The following is a 22,310-nucleotide window of genomic DNA, read 5'->3' as shown; positions in this document are numbered from 1 at the left end:
CAAGAACGTAACGGTTAATCGGCGATGACAGTCGTCGTTATTTTGAAACGAAGCGGATATTTGTAATATTAACAAAAAAAAACATTAAGTTCCGATTTTGTGTTGTCAAATATAATACGGATGCAAATGTAGCTTATTAATACACGCAAAAGAATCCTTCGACAATTTTATATTTTATTAATGTAATAATAATACAATTCCAGATTCTTTTTTAACTGTCCTCAACGAGATTTGATTAATTGCCGAGACAAGAATGCAGTTTGTCCCCGTGTTGTTATTAACTGCTCTTCGAGTTGTTAATGAACGATATGGCTATATATGCTAGTGTCAAATGATTGAACCGTGAACCCGCTATTAAACCCTGTCAGGTTATATCAGATTCTAAGACAATCTCTAAGTGTATCTCCCGCGATCTTAAATTCTAAAGCGCCATTCGTTAATCAAGCGGTGAATCAAGCGTGGCGGAAATAGCTCCGAACACGATGAAAACGCGCGTATAGTGATTTTAACGATGTAACGTTGCTGTTAATTAACGATAGATCGCAATTCTTCGCACCTCCTGTGTTTATCGCCATATATATAGGTATGTAACGTACAATAACAGCAATCCATAGTCGTTAAAATTAGGAAAGAGGGGGACTGCGTTTTCTTTTAATATCTTTTTCATCGCACAGGTTTCAAATATCAAATGAAAAACAATAATGGTTCGCTAAATCTTCAAACAAGTACAGAATATATATAATACAAATAAAACAAACGAGACGTCCTTTACCTCGGATTATAAAAAATCATCAGATGGGCTACGAAAGGTAGAGTCGTCGAAAATCGTATTATTTAGAACCGGGCGGATCCCCTTGTCTGCGCGCTCGGCCTGCTGATATCCGTATATGTGTCACCCAACGTTATCCAGTAATCTCTTCATCGCCGCCAACACGTCCTTTTCATTGGGGCTTAATTAAATGTACGCTCGGTATGCCGACGGAGGAAACGAGGGCGGGAGGGCCTCTGACTTCTCCGACTGAACGGGGGGCAAATGGAGAGCGCGGCCGAAAGGGTCGAGGTCGTCGGTTACAGCAGCAGCGTGAACTGAATTTCAGGGCGCTGCGCCGTACAGATGCCTCTATTTAGAGTGCGATGTCTCCTCTTTCACACATTTTTTCGACGTAAAAAGATTTATTGCGAATTCCCTTTTAGCGAGTTCACTACCATCGTACACTTCGACGAATATAAAGAGCAATAGATAGAGAAAACTAGCGCGCAAACCGTTTTGTAATTTTAATCTCAGATTTATTAAAGTAAATATCGTGGATATAAAGTATAAAAGTAAAATATAATAAATAATACTATCTGAACGATTCTGCGTGCCTGCGGAGATAAAAGTTTTAAAGAATTCAGGAAAAATGAAAAGTAAAATACTGTGAACAGAAATAAAATGTGAAACAGCGTTCTAATAATAGTGTAATATAAGATAAAGAAGTTTCCAGTAATATAGCTGTTTTGTGCAATACGCAGCACGTATGTCCTTACATTTTTATCGCGTAAATGCCGTAAATAGTCACTCTGGCAGTCCGCGTAGATCTAGACTACGTGAATGTCCCTGAACGATATGAGAAGGGGGAGATATCGAAATTGAAGACTACGAAGGGAATTAAAATAATTGCGTGCTTCCTGGCATCTGTGGCGACAAGGGAGAAGGAGGGAGGTAGAAAAAGGGAGGAAAATAGAGAGCGGGGAGCGCGGGGAAAAAAGCTATGCAGAAAAAGCGATCGCGGCAGGGCAGGGCACGGCGTAATACAGGTAGGTAGGTAGGTAATAGATACACGTAGATGTACATAGGTATATATGTGGGGCAGGCAAGATGGAGTCTCGGGAGGCACGGGTCGATATGAACGCGACAGCGCTATTGCAGCAAACCGCCCCCTGTTCGCCTCCGCGCGGTCCCTGCTCGCTTCTCTTACCACCTTCGCTCGGCTCTCTTTCCGCTATCAACCTCCCCCGTGTCACACCTCCCCGTCGTTATCAATGGTATCGCTATCGGCACCGTTTGCGCATAATCGACGCATGTGTCCGAGTTTTTTTTTTCTTCTAAAAACGCACTTTTGCATAGCCGAGCGAAAGCAAAAGGATCGATTACAACCTAGAAACCGCGGAGGGAAAGCAGATTGCGATAGCAGTGCGTATAGATGACAACATTTTTAACTATTCGACAATAACATGTATACATTTCTAACAAATCTTTTCCTTAAATTCCTTTAAACATTGGATTAGAACTATTTATAAATATAAATAAGCTTATTGTTAGTCACACGTGGGGTCTGTTATCTATTGTGTAAATAATGCGATAATAATAATCGAATCGAATACGAAATAAGAAGTAACTGATAGTCATCGTCGCGTTAAATGTTTTTCGTGTCGAATTCAGTTCGATACGACCGTCAAGATCGTTTTAATCCGTTTGCAGAAGCCAGTGCAAGAAATGTCGATAATCCTGCCTCGAGCAAGAGGAGCTAGGTAAACATTTTTAATGAATTCTCAATGCGATTAGACGCTTAGTGCTTCATCATCGGATGACTCGATACTGCCTTGACGAGTCGAGATACAAAACTCGTTTTATATTAGCAGCTGACTTGTCGGCGTTGTAACACGAATGCATCGACCGCGCTTTTCATTGTATCCGACAACGATCGGATTGCGAGACTTCTCTCGTATCGCGAGGGACCAGCGCATAAATTAAAAGCCCCTTTCGTGATATTTCGTACTGGCGTTTTTCTCACATTCCCTGACCTTTCAATTTCTTCGGCGGTGACGTAATCTCGCCACGTGCGGGCGTGCGTGCCTAAACAAAAATAATCGTGATGCGATCCCGGACTGATATGTATAAGAATCGGCATTATATCCGCAATAATATCCGCGAGAATTCGTCGACCGTGATTAATTAACACTTCGGTCGCCATGATAAATACCGCAATAAATCCTATCTGAATTTCCATTTATACGCACATCTGTGAGGCAAATACTGACGTCGTTCACATACATGTGACATAACATGACAGTTAACATGTTAAATGTTCTACAATCAAATTCGAGTTCTGTCTATCACTCACTTATTTCTGCAATTACCCGTTTTCTTCGAGCAACAGTTTTTACTGATGTCACGGTTGAGATCAATTAATCCGATGTACAGGATGGCGCCAGCGCAATATGTTCCACGAAGTATTTCTCTTTAATTGTAATTACATTTGATTTCGACAATTAATTGTCCCCTGCACGAATCGCATGCCACTATAGTTGACAGATAACGGTTTAATTGTATCGAGCCACTTTGATTTTTTCGACCGTATTTTAACTCCGCCTGATACGAGAAAAAGTAAAATTCAATAATGTACTTTTTAGTATACTAAAAATCCTTTAAAAATATAATATTCTTGTAAAATCATAAATCATAACTTTTGTTTTATGCTTCATCGATTCTCCGTATATTTTATTAGGTAAAAAGGCAGGATAAAAAAGTATTAATTCAATATGTAAAATAAATAATGTATATTTAAGAAAAATAACTCTCAGAAAAATATCTATAGTTATATCGGAAAGAGCAGATTTAAATTCTCAAATTTGTGAAAAAAAAAAACAAATTAAAATCATCCGAGAAAACTTCCATCGTGGATCGCCCTATTTATTTACATTATTACAGTGTAATTAGCGTACGACCTGATAATCTTAGCCGATTATAAATGCACTAACAGATGACCCAACCGCCTACTCAATAATCGATGCAGGTTGTTGCACTATCCGTATTCTGATCCACGATATACTCTATACAAACATTTTTTATCAGCCAAAAAAACGCAAATAACAATTTTTACTTCATTGCATATATTGCGTATATCATTACATAATTAAAATATATTTCAGGTATTAAAGGTTCGAATAATAATTTATAATAATGAATAATGGGGTCTTTCTCAATGAAGAAATCAGATATTACGTTTACAAGGACGTTTTCCATCACGCATATATCGCGCAATATTTTCAAAGTAGGTTAATATCGATTATATAGGATACCCAGCGCAAAAGCGAGTGTTATAAAATGTCACACAAGAATTAGGGCAACAACAAAAACGCTATATAGTCGACTCTGTGTTGGATGCTACGTTCATCCGGATAATTCTTTTGTCCGAGCGCTAAAGCTAACATGTATGTATGTATGTACACTCAAATAATCGAGAACGAAAACGTCGATTCACTCAATCAAAGCCGGGTACGTAAATGCGACTGATCGCATTACGTTTTTCTAAAAGGCGCGAAATCTTTATTATAATATTCAAACTCAAACTTGGTTAATCAAAATTTTAAAAATAAAGCTGGTATATTAATAAAATAATTCCTGAAAATAATTCCCTAAAAATAATTGATTTATATTTCTCTTCCATATATAGATTTGTCTTTTTTAAAATGTGCAAAAATTATTTCGCATTAACGATCGCGTAAAATTGGCGCATAATTGTAATCACGTAAAAAGAAGAATGAGCCGACATTTTAATTCCCGAGAGTGGCAAGTTACATTAAATTATATTTCGCTCACTCATCCTCGAGTTTTCTGCGTGTGGACGATAGGGAGACAGAAAAAGGATAAGGATTTTAAAATCGTTGGGGTAAACGTACCTTTCCCTCTTACAGACAAATTAAAGAACGTTTGGCTGGCGCGAACCCTTTTCGATCACGAGAGCGCGGTGAGGCACTCCGCTCCCCAACTCGAAAGAACGGAGAAAGCGAAGAGGGAGAAAGTATCGGCGACGCGAGGAGGGTTACAACCCCTCTGTTAAGTTTACACAGCTCGCTACTTATCGCGTGTATGTTTAAAGAAGTGTGCAGCAGCCGAAACGCGCATTTTCGAGTTATCGCGCTTCGTCGACTGCTTCGCCAGACAATACTTTGAAGTCTATTAGGATCTCTAATTCATTGAAGACGCGATTAGGCAAAGCTTAAATGCTCAAATGCATCGATAAAAAGCGAATATGCATGAGTGTGGGTGTGGGTGTTTATTAGACAAAAGTATTTTATTAAATATCTTACATTAACAAAGCATTTAAATTTGCCTTTCGTGAATTCCTAGAATTTGCAATCTCTTAAAAAAAAAGCGAAAGTTTTATTGTTCATTTTTCTCAATCTTTTGTTTAAACTTTCCTTAATTTTAAGTATTGTGTTTAGTGTTGTTAATAGAAGATCTAATTCTGATCGTACATACATAGTTGATTACATTACATCCCTTACATTCTTTGTGACGTGTCTTAAGCATATGTTAACCACATGTGTCACGTGTGTTCTTAAACCAGATCCTAATTTAAATTATTATGAGCATCTTTTTATACTTTCTGAAATAAGATTACTACGTTACTAAATATTCATTCTGACTGGCAGAAAGATTTATATGATATAAGTCAAATTTAGCGTTTAAATAGATCATCTGGTTCTTTGAAGCCAACATAATTTAATAATTAAATATGATCCATGGTGAAAGGTCTCCCTCTATCTCGCATCGTTGTTAGTAACGAATAATTCCGTCCACTTTCGCTGCTGTTAACGACAATAGCATTTTACGAGACGTTATTAAAGTGGGCCAATCACGACCGCTTCCGACGTTGCGTTTAATGTTTAAGTACTTGTCAAGGGCAGAATGCCAAATTTCTACGGAAGCCCTTGTCAACTTGAAATGAATACTCGCTGCAGGATAGAGTGGCAAGTAATTTAACGCACTTTTTGCAGGCTGCTTTAAATAAATATTATTTTTACTAAATCACAAGCTTGAAAAGAATCAGGAAAAAAAACTAATATGTTGTAATATCTTTTTTATTTGAAAATATTTTCTCAATTCCGCGATTTGCATTATTTTTGTATATTTTAGACATAAAAAGGCATTCTTTCCTTGCCATTAATTATCTTCACATATGTTATATGTTATTGATAAGCACAGCAGTAATTTTTTTTTAGAATCAATAATGTTCCAAACTTAAATCATCTTTTTCCTAGAATACAATATGAACATCATTTCTGTAATCTTCATATAAAAAAAAAACACATTACAAGCAGTTTCAGTTTAATGTTATTCTATCACAATAAATCGCTTTCAGACCCGTGTGCGCCAGCTGATGAACTTGATGACTCGATGATTTTGAGTTAAAACGCGTTGAAGCAAAATTTCACAGCGATGCACCGTGGACCGTCTATCTAGCGTAAAGCGTGAAGCCGCCTCACATTCCGCAACGTTGCAGCAGCGTTACCGGCGCGAAAACGTTTATTTTCAGTCTACCTTTGCAACCGTTGCGGAAGGGACGCGACACGTACATGTGTACACCGCCTGCGGTTTCGCAACGCGGTCTCATCCGGCGAGGAATCGACGAATGGAAAATAACGTGTTCCGCGTATGCACGCGTACAGCTTCAACCGTAAAAATGGCACGGTGCGATGGACTCTCGCTGATCGATACACGGGATACTATTAAAAATCGTTACGGTTGCCGCTGGGCTTCGGTATCGCCTGAATTGTTTATTCGATTGCGTCGCGAATAATGCACAAATGTCGTTTTATTAATATCATTATTAAAGCGCGAGATACTCCCAACGATCGCTGTGCAGATCGTGGGAGTTTACGTGGAAACACCAATTTTAGCACACGTTTCCTCAAAATACATTGACAGTCACTAGAAAAATATTTTGATGTATTCTTTAATTTTAACTCAATTATATGTCCTTTAATTTTGTGGAATACTCCAAACTCCGAACTATACTTTCGTTATAATTTTATATCTTGTTTGCATTCCCTGCACTGTGCATTTTTAGGAGACTCGTTCCAGGATAAATAAATTCATATGTTTAATCTTATATAGCAATTATGTAAAATCAGATGTAAGATCGTGTCGTGATCTTCAATAATTTACTCGAATACTTTGGGCACTTGTGCCCACGATGTTTCACAGAAGAGGAATGACATACCGTAGAAAACGTATACGTGCCTCCGTCGCGGCGTGATGTTATTGCATGTACCGTCTTATTACGGGCAATCAGATGTAACTCGCGCGTCAACCTGATTGACAACCTAGTCGTCCCCTAAAAGCGCATCACGGAAACGACAGTCTGGCTGCTGTTGAACACAAGGAATTGCCGGACGTGGTCTAAAACCCCCCCTTAATGCGTCGCGACTGACCCAGATTCGTGATCGCTGCAGCACCACCTTCGTGTCTTTTTGTCTGCGCACGCCGACATCCTGAAGGACGGATATGGTTTCAAATCCGACCGGCAAACCGGCAGTGCCGTTTTCTAATCCGATTAGTTCGAACCCCCGCAATGAGTCCCCCGCAGTTCTCTCGATTTCAATGACGGATTCTCTAGCGTGCAAGAACCTTTGGAGAGTGGACTCTAAATTTAAAGATAGAAAGAAGAACTAAAGGAGGAGTGCCTTGGTGTGTTTAATTGTCTAAAATACAGTCACATTACGAAGGGACCCTTCTTCTCCGTCGTTTGTAACATAAATTTAATACTCTAGAATTTTTCAATTCGCGAATTTTAAAACCTCTTGTACAATCGCCTCATGGACGAGAGATATTGACGATAAACCGTGGCAGCCTTGATTTACATGGGGAATAGGGCACGCAATCTCGCGACTACCAATCTTTTAGCTGTACCAGTCGTTGCGCCTTGGTCAATTAATCAATTCGCTATCTAACAACATGACTCAACAGCGAACGTAGTTCGACGGAAACGTATTTTTATCTATGATGGCGGAGAAATATATACGCGCTCGGATCTCTCTTCGGGATTGGTTAGCCGTGGCCTCGAGACATTGTTCAAGGTTCTTTGGCGAAGGTCCACGGTGAAATTATGACGTAATCCCAGAGTCCAGAATGTGTACATAGAGAGCGGCTAACTGTTGGCGCATGCCGGACAGCCGGATCGAAACGCGAGTCAATGGAATCGTCGCGTGTAGTAGGTACGACGAACTGCGCGTTGAACACTTTCTCGATAAGCGACGTTGCATATGCAATCGGTTATATTGTTTATCGTTCTGTGTCTCAATGCCGCGCCTCAGTCGCAGCGATAAGTTGAACATGAATTTTAATTGTGCTAATATGAATCTCAAACAATTCTAGTTTTATTAGCATTATCTTTATCTTTCTTTATCATTATAGGACATATATCTTTATTGTAAAAATAATTAATAAAGACTTTATTCATTTTATTATGAGAAAACGTTGCTTTTTTACCCTACATTATTACCTTTCTAATTACCCATAGGTACATAATCGTACTAGATGCCGCACCCTGTATACGAGATAGCGTCAGACCTATATACATTCTATATTTCCACGTTTAACGATCTAATTCGCGAATTGATCTCTGAGATTCTGCAAAGAGAAATGATGATACGTTTGTTAAACTGAAGAGTCAGCGACGTTCATAGCGTATGACATCACAACATTAGGCAGGATGAAATAATTGGTCATCGAGTTACGCGTGGTGGACACCGCTCGTTACGACACATTTTTAGAGAATAAAGCAACGACTGTTTCAGCAGAGAAATACTCATTAATTAGCGTAAGAGCCTTGACTTTTGTCGCAGCACAGCGACGAAAATATACATATACCTAATAGACTTGAAAGTATCATGAATTTATCTTTTTATCAGCTAGTTCTACCCACATCGATGAAATATATGGATACATACATATATATTCTTTAAAGATCTACTATAATAACTTATGCACTACGTTCAGACACGCGCGACACAAAATTGCAAACGCACAACTGAAAATTTCTTAAAATCATAGATATAATCACGAATGAGATTATAGATGTAGGATAAAGACAGAACTGTGGGAAATATTTATTTTTAATATCTAAGAAGATGTGCATTTAAATACTCACAGATGTATCTGCTGCAAAAGGTATTTAAGCAATAAATGCAAATATTCAAAGATGCGGCGATGAGACGGAGTAGAAAATTTAATTATTAAATTTTTTTATTTCTCTACGAAAAAGATGAATTAAGGCAAATCTTTCACTTGGGATTAAAATGATAAATTAAAGACGTAAATTAAAAATGGAATCGTTTTCTGACTCACAGTTTATTTTGATCTATGTCACAACCGGTTTCTCGCATGTCGTCTTCAGGTAAGAAGCTTACCTTGTCCAAATTCTACAGTCTTAACAACTTGCTCTCGGCTCTCTTTAGAACGCAACAAAGTACTTCAGCCTTATACTACCCTCATGTTTCAAACTACCGAGACACACCATTGAAATACTTAATGCTTTTGTACTTTACTATTTTTGTACTTAACGACATAACAACAAACACGTATGTGTTCCGGAAAAAACTGCAATTAACGAAGCGGTCTAACATTCTCTACCTGGCGACCTTTCTGTTTCCCGTGGAATCGCGCGCGCCCACTCGATGTGGGACTTTTTTCTCTATCCCGGAGAGGAACGTTCAGGATCTGCGGTACCGTGAACATGGGCACGTGCACGTCCCCTACCTAGCGGTGCGCCGCTACCTTCGCAGCAGCCTACGTCCTGGAGTAACCGTGACCTTTAGGCCGCAACAATCGGCCGGCCACTTCGTCTTAATGATCGCTTTGCATGCTAACGCGGTCGACGTAACGATCTATGACAAAGGCGGTCGCCCTGTTGACGCCTTCTCAGATGTTCAACAAATAGAGCTCCGTAAGCACCGCGTGTTCTATGAATGGGAACCTTGGCGAACAGCATCGCCCTGTCCAGTTCAAGTTACGAAACACTCGGCAAAATATATTTCGAAACTACAGATGCTTTAATATTAGCTTGTTTATCGCGACATGACTGGATGACCGGATACATCCGCTTTGGATTTCTGAAAAAAAGTAATGCAAGAGCAGAAAAAGATAAATAAAAATTTGTTCATGCAGAAAGTTTTTTGTCAAAGAAACTAAACGTGGCGCGTGAGAAGAGAGTGTCAAATGGGAGAGTACAGCTGTACCGAACCCTCCTCTCGCACTTTACCCACGCAATCGAAACTGCGAGCTGACATGCGGCGAAACGGTTGAATGCGAGCCCGTATATGCTATTAGATGCCATGTATATACGAAGCCTATTATTTGCGATAATGCCACCCACTTCCCTCGTGGCCAAAAATACATATGTTCGTGACAAACTAATCCGAACGCACCATGCAGTACCTCGAAAACTCTCGAGTATTGCGTGACACAGCAAATTTTTTAAACATGATTACATGGGTATTCCTGTATATAATTATGTGGTTTTAATTACTACAATATCGCGATATATATGGAGAGAAATATTTCTATCATAATAAAATATTATTTTCGATTTAATATACATGTTATAACATCGCATTGCAAAGAACATTAATCTTTCGCAGCATATAAACTAGTAAAATTGCTAGTTCCGACATCAACGGTATGTTTCCTGATATAAAACTGAAGCACTGAGAATGATATAAACTTAAACAGCTTTCCTACTTTTACTTCGCAGATTTGAGAAATAATTTTCGACATTTTCGTCAAGAGTAAATAGAAAATTTTAAGAATTACTTTTTTACTACCTTCCTCTCTTCGTTGCCTGCATTTAGATAAAACAAACTTACAATTAGATAGAACTTTAGATAAAATAAATTATACTTAGTGACGAAGAAAGAAATGTAATGGATAACTCGAAGGAACAAATTAACTATTTTTTTGCATCGCATTGCATTTAAACCTCAATTAAATCTTCTTTCTTTACTCACGTCGTTAATATGTCGTAGATAAAACTAAAAAAGGGACACGTCAAATCAAGCTCGTTCAAATTACATCGGTGTCTAAGATTTCCAGATCCACATCACTCTCGGTGCTTTCCACCCTCAACAAAAAGCTCATCAATCTTACCTGTTTTCCGGTGCGTGGCAGAGTCTCCACGTTGGTACCGCCGACTACGGGGGCCTTTTCCGGTCCGCCGTTCTGCTGGCTGACGTTTATGTTGGCGTTAACATTGGCGTTAACATTGTTGGCGTTGTCGGTGACGTTCGTGTTCATGTTCGTCCCGGTGGTAACGTCGTCGGCGCCGCCACCGCCACCGCCACCGCGCTTTCCGTCCTCGCCCGTCATCCTTCGCTCAGTCGCTCACCGTCGATTCACCCTCTCGTTGTCTCACACCCTCTTCAACCACGCCACCGCCGCCGCCGCACCGCCGCCACCGTCCTCACCGGACCCGTTCCGCTTACACTTCCGCTCGTTAATTCCCAACCTCGATCCACGGCTCGGAATCCCGATATCTGTGCGGCCGATCGAGAACCGATCAGAGAAGGATCGAAGCGCGAGCGTGACGAACGTGACGCCTAACCGATAACGCGTAATTTATTTCAGCCCCTCGACGTAGGGGCCGTAGGGCTTCCGTTTCCCCCCCCCCCCCCCGGAGACGCGGAATCCGGACTATTAATAGCCAAAACTTGGCTTTTATTAGATTGGAATGGAACACATGGAAAGCTCGAGTTTGCGATGTTTCGCATTAAAATGGACCGCGCGCCGTAACTTGAGCCTTACTTCAAACACAATCTTAACTTTAAAGTAGATCTGAAATTACGGACTCGATCCACATCGCGATTCCGCACGCCTCTCGCTGGGGCGATTAAAAATTAAATTCCCGTGGGCGATGAAATAAAATAGTCGAGCGCACGGTGTTACGGGAGGTTCCATCGGGCCGAATTACTTTGGTTGTTCTTCGAGGAACGCTATTTTTAGTCGGCACGAAACGATACGGGTGGTATAACCGTACATGACGAAACGGTTCACAAGCACATTGTGAGCACCATCCTCCCATTCGCTATTCCACCGAGGAGGAAGAAGACCGAGCCTCGCCCGAAGTGCAATTCTTACCGCTAACATCGCCAAACAACACGAAGATACGAAATTATCATCTCAAAGATGCGGAACGTCTTTCAGACCTTTCGACCGCCACCCTGGCACGTTCGTGTTGCTCGGGATGTATACTTTCGCTCAGAACACACGCCACGATTTTTTTCGCAAGCGAGCCGCCAATAACCATCGTCCAACTGGTCTAACATAACAATCGTAAAAGCAAAGATCGAGCTTTCCGAGTTTTTTCTTTTTTTTTTTACAGGAACGCGGGATACCTTTGGTCAGGATCGCGGGCTCTCTGACGAGGGCCAAGGGACGAACGAGGTCCTAACGTCATACCGACGCGAAACGCGGCTCCGCGCGTCGTCGGCGTCCGTCGTCGCGATCACGCGACGACACCGGAGCAAAATAACGGGGCCCCGGGCCCCGTAGCTGGCAGGGGAATCGCGGAAAACCCTCGCGCGGAAACGCAACGCGAGCGGTAAGCCCGCACCACGGTCGACGGTAGAACCACCAGGAAAATCGATTCGAGCGTGTCCGTTCGAGCGCTGCGCGCCTCTCCGAGCCGCGGCGATAAAAGCGGCCGTCGCGTCGTCCCGGCTGCCGCGACGTTCACGGGTGCTCGAGCACTCGAGAGGACGAGTCTCTCGGCGTCTCGCGAGGCGCAGACTATCCGAAATTCAAAATAGCGCATGTTTTTCTCTTTCCTGCTTTTTTTTCTCTTTCGTCTGCGCGTCGGTTTAACCCAGCCGCGCATTCGGTATACGTTCCGCTCCAAACGGTCGCCCATATGTTTTAGTCATTTTTATATTCACATTTTCTCTGCGCTTAAATAACAGTTTAAAAACGGAAGAAATGGACCCAAAGAGAGAGAGAGAGAGAGGGGGGGGGGAAGGAGGGTCAATTAATATTAGAATATTAAGTAATATACTAATATATATTTTAATTACTAATATATTGATGTAGAATATTGAAATATTATTCGAGAGTATCCGAAATGATATATCCGCATTGGAAAAATAAAGAGAATCGACGTACGTAACGTAAGTCACAAGTAATCTTTACTGGAGAACCGACGACTCTTAAATTGACGATTCAATATTATTCCAACTCGGAGCATCTCTCGTAATCCGCTAATTTAGTCATGGTAACGAAAATTTTTAACGACAGACGGAGGGTTGAAGTTAAACCGAAACCGAGAGAGGCGATTATCACGGTTTAATTGCGGCTGGAATTCTGTCGCGTCGACAGAAAACTGACGCCTATATCGTAGTAAACACGACACCCTCTGCGATTGATACCGCGGGATAGATTCTTTAATGGCAAACATTCATGCGTGCTCCGGCTCGTCGGCGATCGGATCGGATCGAACCGGATTGCGCGAGGCGCGATTAGTCGTGTCGGTGGGAAACAGGAAAACCTGGAGAACGCGCAAAACGATGGCACATCCCGCAATTACCACGCCAAGATTCCACTGGCGTTTTCCACGCACACGCATATACGCGCGTACATACATAAATCACACATATATACGTAAATATACACACACATGCATGTATAAATCTATTTTTTTATGTATATCCATAACTATACATGTGTATAAATATATTTAGGTGTATGTATGTTATGTATATAATATATTAGCGTCAACGGCGCGGCGTCGCGGGGGTTCTCCGTCTGGTTCCTCGGCGCGGCGGTACATTTCGCGGGCGATCGATCTCTCGAACCCTTTTTCCCGCACTTCGGCCGAGTTTGCCGCGGTTCGATGACGCTTGGCGCCTCAAATCCGCACGACTATCGAGCGATTACGACGTTCGGACGCTACCCTAACGCGCGAGCGGTCGTAAAAAGGGAGCAGGAGACAAAGAGATAGGAAGAGTGAGAGATAGACACGAAAAAGGAGAAAGAGAGCGAGAGAGATAGAGATAAAGAGAGAGAGCACTAACCGGAGGGGTTCACACACGCAGGGTTGCGCGCGCGACGGATACCTTAAAGTCCACTAGTCCGTCAACCACCGGCGGTGTTGAACGGCATTCAACAACTTTTTCCCATCGAACGCTACCTTCTCCACTTGTCAAATCACACGCCGCGCCGTCATCCTTCGCTCGTGCCCGCCTTCTCCGTTTCGCTACTCCTTTTCACATCGACCGGCCGCCGCGGACCGCGCGCGCACACGTATATACGACACACCGACTCCGAGAGACTCGCGCGACGACGAAAGCACCGAGCGTAACGCGACCGCCCTCCCGGATACTCCGCACGGCTTTGATCGTCGCCGCCGCCGCCTGCCGACTCTGCCGCCACCGCCGCGCTGTCAGAGTCAGCCGCGATGGCGAGTGGCGACGCCGACGCCGCGCCCGTCGCGGCACCTGCCGGCAACGCCGCGCGACACTTTGTTCTCTCCTTTTTTTATTTTTTTTTATACAGAAAATCGATAGCCTCTCGCGAAAACTCTTATTAATTAATTCATTGATCTCCCTGAAATAAAATATATATGTATGACATTTTTCCTTTTAAATGTGTTTATAATCCAAACTCACATTAATTCTAAAATGAAAATTTCAATTTCCAGAGAAATATGTGTAAGAGATTTACATGGTATGCAAATCGAATAAATACATTGTGCAACAATTTTACGACGACATCGACAAACGTTATTAATTTTTAGAGCATTTCAATAAAATGAGAAAAACATTACTAATGTACGATAGATTATTCGACCTATTCCTAACTTGGAGGTAAAAATCAATGTAAAATTGTCAAATTCAATTTTTCACAATTCTTATTCTATTTAGGAACAAACGCGGTATGTACAAATTTGTAAACAATTTTATTATCGTCGCGTCAACTGAATTTAAAACAATTTTTTAAGTGTACTTACACTATAACACTATAACACATATAAAATTACCACCAAATGTAAAGCCAATATTAGCTAATTAATAAAAAACTATATTTAATACTAAACCAAGCCTCACATTAAATATACCATTTCAATACACCAGTTGACAGAAGCTGGAGATGGAACATTTAATTAGAAGTAATGCTATAAAAATTATAAACTTCGCTATTACGATAGCGTTCCTTACAATGTTTTATCATCACGAATGGCGCAATATAAAATTCAATTACAGACCTTGGAAGAAAAACTTGTCTTACATGCACAAAGATTATATTTTTTATTCCTTTGGTTTATTAGGATTTTCGTCTTAAGCAACAACATTAAAAATAAATGATGTACTAGAGATTTTCAAAACAGTTTTCTGCAATCGGGTGTGGCGTCAAACATATTTTAATAAATTTTCTATTATCATTTCTAATTTAATAATGAAAATGTTAGTTTAATATTAATATATGACAATTGTTACAAATAGTATTAGCTATCGTCGTCTCTTAATGATACATCATTTACAAAAGGAGCTTCGCACCCTTACATTACGGTTTTATAGAGGATATTAAGAATTACAGATCAACTACAATTGAACGGATAGTTTGTGTAATCCTAATGTCTCGTAAACTTAAAGTTGACAGATTCTGTAGAAATGTTAAACGCATTATGAATTTAGCCATTAAAGCAAAAATTGTCCGCGTACAAGATTCAGTTTGCAGAGTTTACAAAGTATTAGCATTATACAGACTAAATACAATAGAATATTGATTGTTCAGCGAACGATATAATTATATAATTAATGAAACACAAGATGAGAGATACAGGCGTTTTAAAAAGTACTACCTATGTATCAGATATAAGATAAAAATAACGCAATACATATGATTCTTCGCGATTTCACATGTCAGCTGTGTAACAAAATATGAAATTTGTGTACGTGCATCATAAATAATATTAACACATAAACGTATCTTTGCATATCGGACGTGAATTGAAAATGATCCGACATGTAAAGGAATTAATTGTGTCAGATATCAATTCTTGTAATTAGTTTATTTCGTCTATACATATTGTATTATTCCTCTCAAGCGAAAGATATCCTCAACGATTCTTAGCGCGTTCTATTTCGCTAAGAATCCTTTCTTTTTCATTTTGTGTATATCATTGTTACATCCATCTATCTGCTCATGCATCTCAAGTTGTTTTTTAGTATGAAACCGCGTACCACAGGTATAACATTTTAACTTGACATTTGTGCCATGCTGCATCATGGTGTGATATTCTAAACCTACTCTATCGGAAAACATTTTGCCACAAAAATAACATGTATTATGCTTGTGCGCTTTCATATGACCTTTAAAAGTTTTATATTTTACACATTTCAGGCATATAGTACAAGTCATTAAGCTATCAGCCCAACGCGAATGTATCGTTTGTTTATGATAGTAAAGATTCTTATTATTCGTGTAAGCCTTTTTACATTTATGACAGGGATAACCGAAACCTAAATGATAACCCTCGTGGAAGGCCTTTGCTGAAATAGAAATCTTTTTATTACAAAATCTACAGAGCAGATCGTTGTGCTCCGAATGAAAATGCTGCAATCGTGCTTTGTCATGCGTGAATCGTTCAGGACAGTGGTAACAATGATACGCCTTATCAAAATGTTTGTTTCTCACATGCGCGTCAAATTCGTTATAATTATTTAGTACCTCTTTACAACAGAAACACAGCAACCGTAGCGAAAATTCATCGAATGACCTCCCATTATTAACAGTACACTGATGATTATCATATGACTTACATGTACTAAACCGTTCCTTACAATATGCGCACATCAATGGATCAAAATGCGTCATGTCGACCTTTGTTCCATAGGAGTGATCCAACTCCACTCTGGTATACTGATATCGTTTAGCTCGTAGTTTTCGCTTCCCTTGATGTATTACTTGTTTTTTTACCTGGCTATTTTCCTTGCACGTTTCTTGATCTTTAATCTGACTATATTTCTTGTTCTTATTTTCTGTGTTCCTGGATGTCGCATGTTCACCCATATCAAGAACTTCAAGAACCTCTTGACACATTTGTCTCAATGTAATGACTTTATTGAAAACTCTTTCAGTTTTTCCATCTTCTGCATCATCGTTTTGCTGCTTTGACGAATACCGTTTACCATCTTCTCGCGTCATCACCTGCTTCGCTATATTATCTTCATTAGGAGAAATTTGTAGATCATCTTCAATATCGATGATTACGTCTTCATCTGTATCTTGTAATTTCAAAATGCTATGATCTTTACTGTATTTGGATGATTGAGATGTGTCTAGTACTCGCTGTGTAGTAAACGCTTTTGTAAAATCTTTGGCATAATTAGATGTGTGAGACAGAGATGAAGTGTCTTCTTCGAGATTTGAAGTTTCAGACTTTTGAGATTTATCCTCATCATCTTTACCAACTATCTCATAAGAATCGTTTCGTTTCTTGATTGTTATGTTAAGGCCAATACCAGAGTCTCTATCACTGCTGACCCTGCTGTCTTGTGTCGCAGTATCTTCATTTGGACATAATTCACAATGCTTTTTATGAATGAACAAGGTATGAGGATTTCGAAATGATCTTCCACATATACAAGTAGTTTCTTCATTTTTTCTCATTCTTTCACTGTATCGGGTTGCTCGATTAATCTTGGAAGTTTGATTAAACGATGTACTGCTTTTATTTATATTGCTAGTGTCCTTTGCAACAGTATTAACTGACATCGTGGAAGACTTTGCTTCAATTGATGATTTGTATCTCTTACTGAATGGCGAATTAAAATATCTACATTGGAATTTATGAAAATTTTCTTTAGTTTCTCCGCGAAATTTGTGAATGCGTTTATGTTTGGCCAAACTGTGTGTAGATGAATATCTTCCCAAGCAAATGTTACATTTGAATCGACCATGTACTACTAAATTTTGTTTCTGCTGCGTGACGGTGGGCGGAACAAACTCATTGGATTCATTATTCAACTTGAGTTTCTTCCTAGCATTTTGTGAGGTATAGATTGTCTTTCTCTTGACTTGAGACTTTCCACGAGCATTACTTTCATTGTCCATTATACGATGTCCATCTTGATGTGATTTATTTGTTGATATAGTTTTCTCATTTTCAGATGATGTAGTCTCACTTAATAATGACGATTCTAGCTGTTCTACCACACTTGAAGGACCTCCTATTTTATGATAATTAATTAAATGTTTTCTTAAAGATGGTACTTTCTGCTGACATAATGTACACTTGACAAACTGTATCGATGTAGGAGGTGAAGTAGTTGCAGTTCTGGTAGGTTTTGTCTTTGTAGTAATCTTTTCACGTGAATCTTTATTACCATAAAGCTTTTCAGCACTATTACTTTCTTTGCCGATTGAAGCAACTGAAGTGGCTTCATTTTTCTTCTTTAAAACGGTACGCTTCCAACCTTTACGTTGTAAGGGAATAACAACTCCGTGTACTCTTTCTGAATGGCATCTTAAGGATCGTCTCTCCAAGTATTGCTTACCACAGGTAGTGCAAGGATATACTTTCCTTGTCCTTTGGACAGAAAATTTAAAAGGCAATGGCAATGTGTAGTCACTTCTTCTAGGTTGATACCTGATGTACGATGGAGACTCTTTAACCTTGTCCAAGCATTGCGCTTCTTTCTCCTCTTCTCTCTCCTCTTCTTTCTCCTCTTCTTTCTCCTCTTCATTTTCCTCTTCATTCTCCTCTTCATTCTTGTCGCAATCATCGGTTAGCGCTGCTGACTTCTCAATCTGCATATTCCTTATCAATTGTAACGTTTCCCAAATTTTATCACATCTCTCCAACAAGACAATTGGATTCTTTATCATAGGTATGGATACCGGAATATGTAGTGTGGATTCGTCCTATAATAGAAAATATATAATTTTTATAATATTTTCAATTATATTATATATTTGGTTTTTTTCCAATATCATAATATAAACTAAAACAAAAACATAAAATTTACATTGTGATCGTGCACTACTTTTGGTTATATCCAGAGATATAACCAAAAAATTGGTAATCGGAGTTTTTCTAGCAAAAACTTAATTATCGCAGAAATTAGGTTCTCGTTTATTGATGAATAACACGTGGCTGATAAATAACATTAAATAATAAATTTAAACACGTAACAATATAAAATGGCAATTAAATCGTAGCCTAACCAACATAAACATAAAAAGCGCGGTAAAACAGTGGTTAATGATTTTGGCGAGACGCAGCAGCATTTTTCACATCTTTTTTTTCTAAAAATTTTAATAACAAGCACTCTCCGATCAGGCGTAAGTGGCACGACATGTGAATTTCAAGGAAACCCATCGATTCCCGGAAACTTACAAACACCGATAGTTCCTCGTCGGGCGGGTTGATCAAGTCGGTGCATGGCTCCGTCTTGCATTCGACGAGGCAGAAAGACGATGCCAGTGTCGCCGCATCATCGTTTTCCTCGCGGACGCTTGCGGCGGCGTCGTCGGCCATCCTGGGACAGGGTCAACAGAGTGCGATCTGCTGGAAGACAGATCGCACTTGAATCCCCTCTGAAACGTTGGTAGTGCTGCTGCTCGCGAACCGTTGCTGGCCGGAATCGGAATGGCTCACAATCAGCTCAATGGCTGCAGGCTGGGCGAATTCTTGGCGTCTCTCTTTAGGACCTTACACCGCTGACCGCATGCCTCTTTCTCCGCGCCACTCGGTACGGTCGCTACGACGATAGTCCGGAGTCCCTCTCTTTCCGTCGCACTACGACCCTTCTTTACTGCCCTCTCCCCGTACTTGCGCCTTCTCTTATCCTTATTGGACAGAACGGACGCGTTTGTGCCGAGCTGAGCTCTTCAACCCGACCCAGCTTCGACCACTGTCGAACTGATGCAGGGCTGGATACCCGATACTGGCTCGATGGGCACCGATACCCACTGGGAGTTGGGATTATTTGCTTCGTCGATATTTTCGTTCGCCTCGTGCCTTACCTAATATTAATTATAATTTTAGAAGGAGGAAGAAGAGAGATACATAGGATATAATTAAAACAAACTTAATTTCGGAGTCTTAATTAAGAAAGTACAATTAAAACAAACGGACTTAGCAATACGTATTAATAGGATTAGTGAATCATAGATTTGGCGTTCAATAATACAATCAAAGACTAATCAGACAAATAAATCGCTATTCTCTAAAAATTCCTTCCGGATCATACTTATATCGATTGGATATTGCGACACAATTCGTAATTAACAATTAAGCCTATGTTGGGCAGAAGCGCCAGCAGATTAAGACAGGGTAGAATCATGGGGTCAGAGGATGGGAAGTCCTAAAAACGCGATAATTCCCGTAAGTTTGCGTTTTTAGAAGAGAGACGTATCGAGATACGTATTACATATCCTAAAACCCAAGTATTAAATCGACATGTGAACAATATTTTGTAAGATGTAAATGGGATTTCCAGATTTATGTTAGAAACGATTAATGAAACGTCACATATTATTAAGGCTGTTATCATTCATTAGAATGATAACTCGTGCGATTCTAATAGTCGACGTATCCGGGATATCTTGTCGGCGGGTTGTACTTAACAATTACACGTGCTAATGTCGTTTCCAAACACCGATCTGAGAGAAGACACCTCGCGTAGAAAAAATACGCTATAACGAAAGTCAGTAATGCTCAACAAAAATACAATAAAAGTATAATGTACGTACCTTATTTTCAATTAATGCGGTTGTATACCGGTTCGATTAAGACATATATATAACTAAAAGATATTGATCGGGTTGAGGACATCATCGTGGATAGGTTTTCTTACGTTCCTCGCCAAAGATATGGGTAAACTACGTGAATTTTAATGTTCACCAATTTTTTTAACAACATTGTTGTACATTTCATGATTAATAAAGTTCGACAATAAGAAAAACTCATTTATTTAATTAGTCTTTGATTATATTGTTGAACGCCAAGTCTTGATTGATTCGCTAATCCTGTTAATACATATTGCTAAGTCCGTTGTGTTAATTATAGCTTCTTTAACTTCTAATTTAAGAGTCCGAAATTAAGCTCGCTTTAATTATATTTTTCAACAGAATATAACATAAAAAATGTAATTTTGGTAAAATTGTTATCAAATATAATTAAGTAATGGGTCTTTACGGTTACCGTTCCGCCACTGCGTTGACTGCGTGCTATCACACGATTGGACGGTATAGTGTAGACTCGAGAACAATGGGCGAGTCCAAGTTAGGAGATAAGATAATTTCCGTTGAATTTTATCGCGTCCCGTCTCTCAACTTTTTTTACCCAATATGTTCGTACCGAGATTCGCCCACTGGAAAATTCCCATTCTATATGATCTATTTATCGAGATACGGCTAGTCTACGTAACATAACCAAACGCACATATAGATATCGCCTGCGTGCGATACTTTGGACTCCCTAAATTACGCGTAATATGCGTACAAATTGCGTCTTACAGCGCGACTCGATTCTACATCAGTGGGGATATATTCATGATACTTATCGCTAGGAACGTTCGTTCACCTGAGACCTCGATCAGCCACGATTGATTCTGTACGCTCGCTGGTCCGGCTTCGCCATCAGATCCCAGAACGGACTGTCTCGCGTGACGTTGCGTCAGCGTTCGTTTCCTTTACGGTAGACTCATGCGCACAATAAAAAGTTCTTGGAAGCCAAACACGATGAGTAGCCAAGTAGCGGTCGCTCGAAGGGTTGATGCTTGAGGGATACGTGAAAAAACGATAGAGATTCGAATGCGAAATGACCGATCAATCCTGGACGAGTCCACTTTTCCTCGCGGCACGCAGCGGGCCAAATCTCACTTTATTTCGGCCTGCCCACGATTAGTTTATTTCACGCCAGGCGTGGCGTGTTGCAGGGCCAGGAACCCGAGAACATGGCGAGTTGGGCGATGATTTAGCAAATATCCCGCTACGGAAACCCGTCGGCTTGATTCTGTCGATCGACGGCGAGCCACGGTTGGGAAAACTGCGTTTACGCGTGTCGCTATTTTGCCCTACGCGACTCTCTTTCTGGTTGAAGGCATTAGCAGGAGTTTATGATGAAATTAATAGCTCGCAGCACTTCCATCACCGACACTTATAGTCGATCGCAAAAGATCCGATAGCTCGTTATTTCTAGCAGCTACAGATCATCTGATTCCCGTTAAATCTCGTACCAGCTGATGTCCCGCCGAACGTTTTTTCATTCCCCGACGGGCAGTGCGTTTCTTTCCCAAAGCGAGCGCCCTGCACGTTTCTACCCAGTCAACACCGAGCATCAGTGTTGGAATTTCGTACTCAACAATGTAAATGTAATATAAAAACATGTGCGAAATTATAACATAGATATGATGTAACTGATGCTCGGGGTTGACTGAGTAGGCTATTCACAAAGGGTTTCCCAAACCGATCCAAGCCTAAAGTTACATGTTCAAACTTGTAACATGAACTGCAATGCAATGCGCTTATTATTAAAAAACCATCTACG

General features: G+C 40.2%; 2 protein-coding genes across 23 annotated transcripts in view; both read right to left on the bottom strand.

Moving 5' to 3' along the window:
• Positions 1–14,183, bottom strand: part of LOC139820682 (uncharacterized) — an 83,721-nt gene extending 69,538 nt beyond the window's left edge. For 9 of the 20 annotated variants that reach the window (XR_011734067.1, XR_011734071.1, XR_011734070.1 and 6 more), the window contains exons 1-2: positions 13,828–14,169; positions 10,913–11,298 (exon numbers count right to left, since the gene is read on the bottom strand). Coding sequence is in view for 6 of the 20 variants with exons in the window: in XM_071791116.1 (XP_071647217.1) it covers positions 10,913–11,131 (219 nt within the window). In the remaining 14 variants the exon portion in view is untranslated. Of the gene's footprint in view, positions 1–10,912; positions 11,299–13,827 lie in introns of all 20 variants that reach the window. The other 11 variants (XR_011734077.1, XM_071791114.1, XM_071791115.1 and 8 more) reach the window with 6 other exon arrangements.
• A 462-nt stretch (positions 14,184–14,645) lies between these two features.
• LOC139820685 (uncharacterized) lies at positions 14,646–22,171 on the bottom strand. Of its 3 annotated transcripts, none has more exons than XM_071791125.1 (4): positions 21,345–22,171; positions 20,958–21,132; positions 19,155–19,783; positions 14,646–18,679 (listed from the first exon to the last, which is right to left on the bottom strand). In XM_071791125.1, the coding sequence occupies exons 3-4, from the start codon at positions 19,293–19,295 to the stop codon at positions 15,893–15,895; spliced, it is 2,928 nt and encodes a 975-aa protein (XP_071647226.1). In that variant the 5' UTR covers positions 19,296–19,783; positions 20,958–21,132; positions 21,345–22,171; the 3' UTR covers positions 14,646–15,892. The 3 variants fall into 3 exon arrangements, with proteins under 3 accessions (XP_071647226.1, XP_071647227.1, XP_071647228.1); XM_071791126.1 differs by having other exon boundaries at positions 20,964–21,132; XM_071791127.1 differs by lacking the exon at positions 20,958–21,132.
• Positions 22,172–22,310: the final 139 nt, after the last annotated feature.

The sequence above is a fragment of the Temnothorax longispinosus genome, chromosome 10 (assembly GCF_030848805.1).
Source record: "Temnothorax longispinosus isolate EJ_2023e chromosome 10, Tlon_JGU_v1, whole genome shotgun sequence".
Lineage (NCBI taxonomy): Eukaryota > Metazoa > Arthropoda > Insecta > Hymenoptera > Formicidae > Temnothorax > Temnothorax longispinosus.
The sequence above is the reverse complement of the archived record's forward strand: the minus strand, read 5'-3'. Positions and strand labels throughout refer to the sequence as shown.